The sequence below is a fragment of the Lepisosteus oculatus genome, chromosome 2, assembly GCF_040954835.1.
Source record: "Lepisosteus oculatus isolate fLepOcu1 chromosome 2, fLepOcu1.hap2, whole genome shotgun sequence".
NCBI classification, from domain to species: domain Eukaryota; kingdom Metazoa; phylum Chordata; class Actinopteri; order Semionotiformes; family Lepisosteidae; genus Lepisosteus; species Lepisosteus oculatus.
Window position 1 is genome coordinate 39304833 of NC_090697.1, and position 13374 is coordinate 39318206.

Here is a 13374-nt window from a genome sequence, read left to right on the forward strand (position 1 = left end):
TGAATTCATTTATATGGAAGGACACATAGGGATTTTTTCTGTTTATCTCCCATGGCCCTTTTTTTTCTACATCTATTCACCTGTCCTATTTCACTTTCCAGATGACTGAGCAACCTTTTAGCTCTGACTCAAGTCTATTGTTAAAGCAACCAGAATAACTTTGATGGATCATTGTGGGAAAAAAAACAGGAGAGAAGAAAATATGTACCCAACTTAACTTAATAGAAAAATCCACAGTTAATAGCATCAAAGAACAAATGGCCAATCTTAGAATATAGGTAATAAGATCATGTATGCATCATTAATCTATATTTTTTATGTTTAAATTGTGTATATGCTTTATGATATCTGTTGTTTTTGTGATTCTAGTCCACATGTATCTTAAATGGATTGCTTATTTTGCAGATACCTGTTAGAAGTGCATTGATACAATTGACTGCATAGCACGCATATAACTGAATGTATAAACAGCAACAGTTGGAAATGTGTTTATCATGTTTTCAATAATTCCCTTTTATCCTTAGTGAGGTGTGGAGAAATATATTTGTTTCCCTGATACTACAAAGTACTAATCCCAACCGACTCTGTGACCTACTTTTTTGTCTAGCTTCCTCAGTGTAATTCACACAAACCACAGTTTTATGAGGTGAAATGTGCCACACACATTATACTGAGAGGAATGTTCTTTCTGAACATGGAATGGAGAAACTGACCATATCCTCTGAGAGGCCCTTTTAAAGATTAATGGCAACATCAGTGGGATTAAAGACCCCAAATGCAATTTTGTATCATTGGTTCCATTTTCTTGGGTTTATTTTTCATATTGCTTAAGCCTTTCAGTGAACCCTGTTGACCTTGCCTGGATTCCAAACTACTTATTTAACATTCCACTCACATTTTCCCATTATTTGTAGCTGTAATAACTTTTAGACTGAAGTGTAATCTGTATACAGTTATTTTTATCAATGCTGTTTTGATCCCTTAAAAGGCAATTAAATATTAATGGCTTCTTCTATAAATATATAGATTGATTATTATAAATTATTTTGGTTGTAAATCAACATGACTACAGTATATAATATTGATTGGGAATATTATATATCCCTGATTATTCCTGTTTTTCTAAGGATATGGGATTTACAAAAGCTATTTTGAATAATATAAAGACAGACTAATTCTGTCATCCAAAGATTCCCTAATATATTACAGCCTGACATATTTGTCTTTGTTTTGCATGCTATGTTATATTTGCAACTTATAGGAAAGACCCTGTGTGGATTTCAACTGTTGTTTAACACCTATTTTTAAACAATGTAATTACAGTTTTGACCAAGCTTGCAAATTTTCAACTTTATTGCTCTAATATATTTTTGGGGAAGTATATTATTAGTCAATGTGGCACTGATATGCAGTAGTTTGTATTAGCAAACATCTTTATTTTACACTGATTTCATTGGTGGTAGTCACACAGAATGAGCAACATAAGTACTACAGCACAAAATTATGCACGGAAGATGACAATTTTGTAGAGCTGAATAAGAACATTAAAAAGATGTAGCCTTTGGCTTTGTGAATATTGAACTGATTTCTGTGCTATTTTGGATAGCAGTGGTAATAATATCTAATATTTCTTTATTATTTCCTTTAGGACAAATACAATTTAAACTAAAACAGGTAATTTCATCACAGTGATAACAGCAATGATGATGATGAGGAGGAGGAGAGTAGTAATAGTACCTAGCTATACAGTTTTCTCTGACATTCTTTCAACTCAGTAAAAACATACATTTTTTCACTTTAACAAGCCCAGAATGAAGAAAGCCTGTTCAGTATTCCTCTGCTTGTTAACTTTGGTGGTAGCCTAATCCCCTAGAATTCAGAAAGGCAAAAATCCTAACAGTTCATTTAGAGAGAAGAAATCTACAGGACTGCATGGCCCTACAGCTTGTCCATCCTTCAGGAATGTTTGCTAAAGGTTTTATAATAAACACATATTAGGTATGCATGCTAATGATTAGTTACATTGGCATCCAGTTCTTTAATGGTGCACATCTTTTTGTTTTACATTATTATCTGATACACAGATTCAAAGGTTTGAGAACTTTCCTGTGATATAATCTATCCTTGTGTACAGGCGCTGTGCCTTTTACAGAAGGTGACATCGTCCTATTGGAATCTAGATAGCGTTGAATTCCCATGCGGCAGGGGACCTGGCCTTTTTACATAGTGGAATTCTTCACTGTCTGAGATGTGATGTTGTGTTCCTTTGAAGCTGGAAGTGCCAACAAGTTCCAGCATAGGTAAAGCTGCATTCATCCAGCTCCCTTCAGGTCTTAATTTGACCTTTTTCATCTTATCTACATGCTCCCAGCTCCTGCTCACTGCAGGACCCAGAATTAAATCTCCTCTGTACCACTTCCTTTCTTATAATATGGGTAATATATTTTTTTAGGACAGATTATTACTTTCAAAGTGTGTTAGCAGGTACTAAAAATATACATACCATGTCTGTGTGTTTTTGCTACATATACAAAATAATATTAACAGCAAATAAAACTAAAAAAAATATCAGTTTTGAAAGAATAATTAAACGTAAGGGAAAACTAGAGTAAAACCTACCACATTTAGATTTTATTACCCAACCCAGTTTGAACAGAAGTTCAGTTTGCACCTGAACTATCAGAAAAAAGAAGCAATGAACTGTCAGAAATTGTATATTTGAGGATTTTGTAGATTCCTTACAATAATAACAGTAAAGGAACAAGGGAAGGTTTATTCTATGCTGAAAAGAGAAGAAGAGAAACACAATGTTTCGGCTGTCGAGCCTTCTTCAGGTGTGTAATATCAGTACATGAATTTGCCTCTGAAAATTGGTTTGTAAGATGGTGATTATGACTTATGGGTGAGTTATGAGCAGACTAGTGAATCAGCTCTAATAAATCAACAGATTAAAGAAAGTAAAATTTGCATATTTTTATACTATGTAAAAAAGGAGATTGTATAGTATACTGATTTTGCCTAATGACTGTGTTTGGAAATTAAATGTATGCTATGAGTTCATGGGTCTGAAGAATTGTACAACTACTACCTTTCTATTTTTTTTTTTATTTTGCAGACAATCTCAATACATTCCTGTGTACATACCTTTGTTCTCTGCTTATCATGAGAAGAGGTTGCTTCATCTATCTTTCACTAATTAACAATACTGCGAAACTTTTGGGGTCAAAAGAGCTTGTGATAGAATTCATCAGGGACATATTGAACTGCCAGTAATACATTTTTTGGTTACCCACACTGCTTCTCATCTTCTTTCTTTTACATGCTAAGAATTACTCAGCTGTTTTAGAGCTGTGGCAGAGCATATTGCTTTGTAATTTTTTTATTATTAAGGGTTTGCACAAATGTTGAAGGAAAATGTAAAGATAATGGTTTATGTTTTTAGCTAATAAATTCTCAAAAGAAACAAACAAATACAACAAAATCAGCAACATAAAGGGTTTATGAAAAACAGAAAATTCCCAAACTGCAGAATGATTCTTTAATATGATCTACAAAAGAAATGATCTTCAAATATTTATTTGGAAAAAATCTTTTGAATGCAGGCAAAACAACAACTTTGAGCAGGAACATCTTTTTTTGAAAACAAAACATAAAATGGATTGCACACAGCTATGAGAAAAGGAAAAACCATAGCTTCCAGTCCAAAGCTGTAAAAGTTCCTTAATATCACGAAGCTCAAAAGACAGAATTTCAAACGGTAGTGTGAAACAGTGTACACTTGATTCAAATCACACAGTGTTGTTGTAAGATGTTTCCGAACCACAAAAACATCAACAGAGTAGTACATGATCTGTTCAAAAATAACTCATATCATTCTGTATATTTCTATACTTTAAAATAGTTAATAGTGCTTTGCTAGGTTATACAGATGCAGCCATTCAAAGTTCACAGTACAAACCCATGCCGCGGCAACTACGCAAGCGCCACCGTGGTACGTGAGTGATTGGCTGGCCAAAATGACCGACGGGGCACTCGTGGTGCAATGGTCGGTAGTGGAAAGATTTAATTATTTAATCTCTTTACTGTGCACGTTTTAATCTGCTTAGTATTGAATATTTAGATGGAATTTTACAACTAAATGGAAATTTTAGTAACTAAGCATAAGAAGAAAAGGAGCATAACGCATCTGTAGGTCATAAACGATATTAATTTAGAAACACATAAACATATTATGTAAACTGTATATTGCTGGTCTTGGTAGTTTAAAGAAAAAATACAAACCAGTATTCCATTTCTCCCTAAACTTTTGAAGCATCAAAGTCTTACATGTGGTTATTCCGGAAACGTTTTTACGTGATCTTTCTGACCATATTACTGTTCATTTATATACTTTGTGAAAATTGATCGTTTTAACCTTTTCTGTGAATACGCTCGTTATCGGATTAAACAAAAGCATACTTTTAGAATTTGATTAATAGGGAATATAATATGAATTCGCGTATCTAAATAAATTAATAACAGTATAACTATATTCATGCACTGTTGCACAAACAGTAGTATAAGACTGCCTCGGTGACGTGATAGGTTAAGTGACTTATATCCCTGAGGTCGAGTGTTCAAACCCAGCTGTCGCCATCAGTTTTCTTTTAATAAAAACATTTCTTTGAAAAACTAATATAGCAAATATTATTGGCATTGTATTGACATTTTTTATATTTCTAAATATCACAACATGTCTGTACTGTATGTACACAGTGTGTAGGGTGCAAATCCACGTGAGCCCGAAAGCCCTACATTAATGTTGTGCATTCGCCTGGCACTGCACATTCACAGGTATTTTCAAAGTAGAATAGGGCAAGTCTTCCAATCAAAGACACTCCATCTTCCCCCACGGACACGTTTTCTTAGAAAAACAGATTCACAACGCGAAGCCGTGTCAGTCTTCTGTGTAAAAAAAATCGTCTTGAACACCATGGGTGCTGGTTTTAAGACGCTGCTGAGTAAAGAATAGGAATTTCCCTGCTGTCAGCAGTATTGTGTATATAGTTGACCTTTACCTGAATGAAAACAGGACATAAAGAAAGGGTTTCAGAAATCAAACAAAGCTTTATTCCCGTACTTACAGTCTGGATAATTGGAGGCTACGCTGTTATGCTTCCTATGATGATATACGGGTTTTTCACATGAAGCTGTATTGAGCAGTATTTCTCAGTATTGAGCGTTGTGAACGTGTGTACACAGCGGTCCCCCCGGGTTCCAGTTAGTGCATAATTGCCCATAGGTGAAAAACCGGAGGTTTAAAAAAAGAGAATTAGCTCACTGTTTTATGTGGAGGCTATGAACATGTCGTGGTCTTTAAAATGCATTTGGTTTGAAGGCTTTCTGTGTTTCCCTTGTGAAGATATAAACAAAAGAATAATCAAGCGTGGTAAAAAAAATGGCTTAAAAACTAAGCTATCACTTTTCTGTGCTTAGTGCTTAGTCTGCTTAGTGTGTAGTTTGTTTTCTGCAGCATTGTGGGTGCTGTGGTTTAAATGCTATTGGCTTGTGAACAGCATTGCCCTCTTCATAGGAGTGCACAGTGCCACATTAAATAAAAGTACGAGAAAAAGAGATTCAGAACACATTCTTCTGTGTAAAAAAATTGGTTTGAATATCATGGGAGCTGTTTTTAATAAGCTGCTGAGTAAAGAATATTTGAATTTTCCTGCTGTCAGCAGTATTGTGTATATAGTTGACCCTTACCTGAATGAAAACAGGACACAAAGAATGGGTTTCAGAAATCAAACAAAGCCTTATTCCCATGCTCACAGTCTGGGCAATTGGAGACTGCGCTGTTATGCTTCCTATGGTGATATACGTGTTTTTCACACGAAGCTGTATTGAGCAGTATCAATTTTCACAAAGTATATAAACGTACAGTAAAATGGTCAGAAGGAGCACGTAAAAACATTTCCGAAATAACCACATGTAAGATTTTGATGCTTAAAATGTTTAGGGAGAAATGGAATACTGGTGTGTATTTTTTCCTTAAACTACCAAGACCAGCCATATACAGTACAGTTTACATACAGTACTATATTTATGTTCCTAAATTAATAGAGCATGTGAAAGGCATACTTTGTATGATTGGAAACGAATGTGTGATCAGATCAACAAAATGCTGTAGTGTTACTTTTTGTCAATGAAAAAATAAAGTATTTTCGTTTACAAAGACAGTTACAAAGAATGTGGACCAGGGTAATACTTTGAGTTTACAGCTTGTCCAAGGTCATTCATTATTAATACTATTAGTAATATCTTCGGTAAAGACTTTGATGCATAAAATATTTCTGCATAATTAAAATATTTATGATAAAGTTGGTAGGCTGTGTACTTTTGTCCAACTGAGCAATCTTGCTTTCATAAAATATACCAACTTTTTAATCTATAATGATTAACATGCTGTAATACAGTTTAAATTTAAAAGTCTTAAGAGTATACAACTTAAATTCTTAATTGAATAAAGATTGTCCCTCAGCAGTGATCTGAATTCGAAACCAGATGTTTTCTGGTGACAGCTCAAATGCTGTACATGAGAGGTTTAGCTTTATTAGCTCCACCTGGCGGCTTTACAAGGTGATTCCGGATGCTATTAACATAATCTAATTTGCATACGGTACAGCGCGGTATACTGCGACACGACCACTCCATCTACCGCAGCATACCCCGCTTGTTTTGAATGGCTACCTCTGTATGTTGCAGTTAAATTGTATTTGGGCACTGCATATGTGTTTGCATTCAGGTAATTGGCACTAATATGGATTTGTAGCAAGTACAAAGCTATAATCACAAACTAGCAATAAATGGAAGCAAACCATTTTCTGGTTGTGATTCTACTAGAACTTTTTTATCTTTACATTCTTCATTATTGCCTTGGAAAAGGTTATGAGAGAAGTACTTTTTATTAAGTTGAAGATGTAAAATCATTCAGCTTATTCCTTTGTTAAACTATTCTATACAGTTAAACGGTTGAATGTTTTCAAATTTAGAATTTCTTTTTTGTGCCTGTATTGATTCATTTGCTTTGTATACAACTATTCCAGGTGTGCAGCAATCTGTTTCTTCAAATTTTAATGAAAGATAATGTGGAAAGCAATTAGTGAACTCCTTGATTATTTCAGCAGCATGTATGTGAACTAAGCTCTCATCATTTAGGACCATATTTCTAAAATTTCAAAAAAAACATTATCTCAAGTGTTTGATTATTTCTTATATTATTTAATTCGGTTATTATTTGGTTTCTTTCTGATATGGATTATTTGGATGTTGAAGCTAAAACTGTTTTGTAAACCTTTTTTTTTTCTTTTCTAATGCTATAATGCTTTATGTTTTTTTCTCAAATATAGAGCATGTGATTTTCATTGTGCTCTAAACAGCTTTGAGTTTATTTAGAAAGGAAAGCATTACTAAGACAATTGAACATACTAAAGCTTATGTGTGGAAAACGTTTTTATAAGATCATTGTGATATTTGTCAGAGTTAGTGTATTATTGTGAGGTAATATTCTGTTTGCCATTATAATGATATACTACTATATTCTTTTCTACATTTTTACTTTGTTTTCTTTTTGTGTGCAAAGTGTTTTTGCCTAAATGTGTGAATAAGAGCTTAAAGTTTTTTTTAGAAAATATTTGGTAATTTCAGTTCAGCTGAAGTAATACTTTAGACTTTGTACAAATACATTGTTCATGAAAGTTATGGTAGTGTTTGCAAATGTGGCTACTCATGAGCTTAGACAATGCAAAAATACATTGGTATTCAGTTCTGGAAGGTTACACATTAGAGAAGGCCATCAAGCCCATTTTACTTGTTTGGTTATAAGTAAGGAATTGAAGAAAGTACTGTGTCTTATCCAGTAAACTGCAGCATTTTATAGAGAATATGTTTTTTGTCCTTTTTTTCAATTTTTGAATGCTTAACAGTCACAGAGAAGGTGGTTAATTATAAAAGGCCAGTTGCCTACAACTGTGAACCATAGGGAAAACCTTTGGGGGGCTGTCACAGATTCTGGATCAGAGCACTTATGAGAATAAAATAGGTTTTCTGATCAAGGAAAGGTATAGACTGACTAAATGGTCATGCAGTTCCACTTGGAGTGGCAGTTATGTGTATATGCTTTATACAGTTATACAGTAGGTTTGCTAACAAAACCACATATCCAACCACCAAATTATCCAAGCCTTTATGCAGTACTGTACATGTTCTAATTTTTCCACTTTTTCCATAAACTTAAAATTTTCTATGCTATATTCTCAGCTTGTGTGTTCTTTATAATTCTTTTTTTTTAATTTTTCTTGTTATTTTAGGTCGACGATTTTAATTGTGATGCTGAGCTTCTGACACTGCTTCTGGATTCCAACCTGGTGGTGAAATGTGTGGAAACTGTCTTTTATCCCCATCTTATCAACCATCTTCTCTCTAACCATGAACAGGGAAGATGGAGTGTGGAAGACATAGCCAGACAAATGCAGGAAGGTGGCTATATGGCAGAGTCTGGGTCCCTGTTGCTTTCCTATAGGGGAACTCATCCGGCTCAGTTTACATTTAATACTGCACTAACTGTCATTCAGAGATGGCTGTGATCACATTCTTTAACACTATGTATATCTTTAAGACGGGCCTCACTAATATAAAAATTACGAGTTTAGGCATTAACATAACATAGTGTGATACAAGATGTAAATGATTTGGTAAATGAGAAGCAGCTTTTAATTATACATTTAAAATTATACATTTTCTCTGTTATTACTAAAGATCAAACTGATTCCACAGCTATCAATTCTGAATTGTATACAGAAAATACCATACCAAAAAGTATGGTATTATTATGTTTGATCTGGTATTCTATTTAACATCTATTAAACATTATAGTCTATGCTTAATTTTAAGGAAAGAAACCTGCTGTGATTGAAGACATTGACTTAATTTGTGAAACTTTTCCTTTTGTGATCATTGTGAAAAAGCATTTGTGAAGTCTTGTGGTTCACCTTTTTCCTAAAAAGCTCCTTTGTGTTGAGTAATTACTTGAAATGCCAAATGGAGCATCAATCTTAATTGAAAGCATGTTAGTTAGCTTTGCGTCATGTTCTTTTGGTAATGTTGACTTGATGTACTGCATTCAATAGGAAGGAAAACGCACTGGCTTGTATGTACTGCAATAAAAATGCATTAATACAATACTTGTAAATGCTTTATTTTTTTCAAATAAAGTAATATTTTTACAGGCAGTAGGCAAAATAATGGAAACACCTAACAAAAAGGATTAATATTTTGAAGTAACTAAATCACAATTATATACTATTGAATGGCTATAATTAGCCCCTATTATGTCTCTGTGACAGACACTACCAAGTCTCAAGGGTCAGCATCACAAAATCTCACGCTGGCAACAAGAAGTAAGTTTAGGATGTTACGTCTGGGCTGTTCCGAGTTCTCAGCCCTCGGTCTCTTTGAAGACCGGTCACATTCACACGAGGAGCTCGAACCTCACCCAGCGCTACATGCAGCATATTCAGCAGGTTCTCCCAACCAGCTGCCGCTCGTTAACATGAGCACAATATTTAAGCCCTACAGAATCATCGCTTAGGGCTCGGTTATTGAGCTGCTCTCAGTCTTGATCTGCCCTGATCTGTGAGTTCTGTGTTTCAGTCATGTCTTACTTTCTGGCAATCCTGCACAGTCCCACTTCTATCCCTGGACCAGTTTCTGCTTGTAGTCCAGTCACAGCAGAGTTCTGCTTCTGTTCACAGGCCAGGCCAGTTTCTGCTTACCTTGTGGTCTGTGCAGTCCTGTTCCTATTTCCAGTCCAGTACTGCTTCCTGATTATCCTGTCTCCTACATCACCCATTTTGCTCCTTATAAGAACCACATCTCTCTCAATGAACCAGCCTGTATCATGCACATAGATCCCTTTCTTACTCAAAACGACACAAGCTACCTTCCATCTGGTGAAGAGCCCCCAACACCATTAGCAACCTATACGCCCATTAAATAACAAACCAAAGTTTCATTGCACCCATGTGAAAATATCACATTCTAATCCCTTTACCAGTTACCTAATAATTATCAAATTTACCTCTAGTGTGGCTCTTTTTCAGTTAGAGGACATGAAGCCACCTCTAGAGCTAGGTCATCTATACCTACAACCCTTTATAGAGCTGGCCTGCCACACTTTTCGCCCCTCAGCTCTCAAGTCAACGTTCTGCAGATAAGGCATTGAGGGGCACAGTTCTTATAAATCTCCTGCCTGGGTAGAGTGCCCTTTGCTCAGTAGAGTTATTTCCCTTTTGAAGGCTACATGTCACGGTTCTTATTTAGAAGGAACTGGTAATTTTCATGGGTTAACCTGACACTGGTGACTTGTTTATTTCCAGGACAGAGACTAAGGGAAGAGTAGCTCAGCATCCAACACTCCCACTGGTCAAATCTGCAGGCATCATCCATGTGACATCCTTTCCTTTCTTCCATTACTGTTAGGGAATAGTCAGGCATCCTCGCCCCATTCTTCCATCTGTCTCAGGTGTTGGTCACAAACCCTCTCCCAACCTCTTCTACTAGAGGTTTGGGTCTAGAAAGTAAGAGATTTTCATGTTTTCGTTTCACTAGAGGCTCAAATTGGGAGAGCAAATTTCAGTCTGCAACATTGCTCTTTCTTCAGAATTTCAGGTAAGATCAATCATGCCATCAATCATCTATCTTGTCCCTCCTCTTCTAGTCAATGTCACAATCCTTGTCCCCATCCCCTGGTTCCTCAGTACAGAGTAGCAATTGCTCTCTGTGATGTCCCTTCTCCTTTAGAGACATAGTGTAAAGTGTATCAGGTGTACCATTAGTTTCAGCTCTTGGGTCTTGGTGGCAAGAGCTGCATTTCACAGGAATTCTGGGGTCAGATTGTCACACCTCTATCGCCCTCACCTCCAGAAATTCTTTGGTCATATTCAAACTTCCCTCTGGTGAGTTTCTATCACATCCCCAATAGAAAAGCCTCTTTTTCTACCCTCTCTTTTCAGAAGAGCCTGGCTTAACTGAAACTGCAGATTTTTCCCCTTTTCTGTAGTGGTCAGTGGGTTTTAGAGCTTAGACACAGTGGTCATCTCACCCTGGAGACAGTTACTTTTCAGTCTCATCACCTATTTCAAACTCATCACTCACCTCTTCCAGATTCTTCTGAAGTGTGCAGTGCATTCACTTTCTCTGCAGCTGGCTGATTTGTGTCTCACATGTGGCCACCATGGACTCTGTCTTTTTCCTATGCTGCTTGCTAGACTCTGTTCTCTCAGTTCACAGGTGAATTTAGTGCACTTCTGTCGTTTTTCTAGTTCTTTCTTTTTTTTGTTCTCCCTCTGTTGTTCCAATGGAGGGCATCTCGCAAAGTAGCATTTTCATGTCATATTGCTTCAGCTTCTAGATTTTTTCAAAATTCAGTCATTTGCTTCCGTTTAGCTTTTTGGTCCCGACATCTGGAACACGTGAGTCTTTGGACCCATGGCTCCATTCAAAGCACTCCACCCGATGGTGTGTGAGAACACCACACCATTCCTAAGAGTCTTGAGATGAAGTCCAGTAAATAGTGAGAAGCACTGCCCCTCCCTGTTGAGGGTCCTATCATCCTGATGACTTCCTATCTTTCCCATACACATACACATATACATAGCAGCTCTATATAACAACACAACAGTGGAGCGGTGGCACTAGCCAGCAGCCATGTCACCCTGCAACTTACAATTGGCAGCCCACTGAAGCTAAGCAAGTGTGAGCCTGGTCAGTACCTGGATGGGAGACCTCCTGGGAAAAACTAAGGTTGCTGCTAGAAGAGGTGTTAGTGAGGCCAGCAGGGGGCTGGCCTCACTAACACCTCTTATATACCTTGCAGTATATGAGGGTCCTAATGCCCCAATATAGTGACTGGGACACTATACTGTAAACAAGCGCCGTCTTTCAGATGAGACGTAAAACTGAGGTCCGGACTCTCTGTGGTCATTAAAAATCCCAGGGTGTTTCTTGAAAAGAGTAGGGGTGTAACCCCGGCATCCTGGCCAAATTTCCTATGCCTCCTAATAATCTCCCTCTATGAATTGGCTACATTACTTTGTTCTCCTATCTATATTTCAGCACCAATTTATGACAGACCCTAGCCTACCAAGCCCAAAGGGCCTGCATACTCAAAACTCACAAGGGCAACAAAACCAAGTCCAAGAGTCTTTATTTTCTGCTTTTCAGGCAGCAAAAACAAAGTCCACTTGAAACATATCCAAAACCACTAGCACCATTCAATACACTTTAAATACCAAACCAAAAGCTTAGTTGTGGAATTTTAACCTATTTATCAATTAATAATTAATTACCTTAATCACCTCTACTGTGAATATTTATGAAGCAATAGATTAGAAGCAAAGTACCAGTTTCCAGTAGCATGTCAACTGCAATTACACTCCTTTCTACTGCTGGCAAAAATCTGAACAGCTAACATTTGATGAACTGTTAAATCATTTATGGTATTTTTCAGATCGATAGAGATCTTAAGGATATCTTAAGGGTTCCAACTGAATATCAGGAGAGCTGATTGTTTGAATTTAGTTTTAAATTTTGCAGGTCCTAAGGTACTATTTGATGGGTTTCCAGAAAACTAATTTCTGCTTGAAAAAAACAGTCCTGGGACAGGTCAGCTTCATATGATTTGTAAGAGCTTATTGAAGATAAAGTATTAAGTCTCTTCTGACATGGGCAAGAAAAGGCCTAAATGGTCATCTGCCCATCACTGGGCAAGATGTAGATGCTCTCGGACTGCGTTTGTGTCAGAAAAGTTTGGAAAAGATAGCTTATCTTAAATATATATTCTACTTTTACACTAATTCCAGATAGTAATTAGGAAAAAGTAGTAATTAGTATTGCCTTAGTTTTTGGTCATTATTTTACTATAGTGAATTAGAATGGTGTAAAGGTTTAGGTGATAATTAACAAGGAGGTAGAAAACACTTCACAGAGTCGAGCCATGTCCGTGGGGATCCAGAGGAAGAGCTGAAGAGTGAAATTTTGCACCAGTAGACTGGTAACATTTTCCTTAAGTACGTCCCAATGCTACATCCATTTGTTCCTTAAATAATAACATGTTTTCCAGTCCCTATTGAGTAGAAGCAACACTATAACATGTTGCCATGATCACCTTGCTTTAAAACAGAAATCGTGTTGACTAGGAGATGGGTCTATGCCAAATGTAAAGCTTGACATTTAAATAAAGAATTTCCAATTTGGCCTCATCTGGCCACAACATGTTTTGGCACATTTTTGCAGGATACTTGGGTTATGAGATGGGTTTTCCACTCTGCCCAACAG

The 13374-nt window shown here is 36.4% G+C and overlaps 1 protein-coding gene across 2 annotated transcripts in view; it reads left to right on the plus strand.

Annotated features, from left to right (window-relative positions):
* nbas (NBAS subunit of NRZ tethering complex) overlaps window positions 1–9219 on the plus strand; it is a 270219-nt gene extending 261000 nt beyond the window's left edge. For both annotated transcript variants that reach the window (XM_015351022.2, XM_015351032.2), the window contains one exon: window positions 8349–9219. In XM_015351022.2, the coding sequence (XP_015206508.2) occupies window positions 8349–8624 (276 nt within the window). In that variant the 3' untranslated portion in view covers window positions 8625–9219. The remainder of the gene's footprint in view (window positions 1–8348) is intronic.
* Window positions 9220–13374: the final 4155 nt, after the last annotated feature.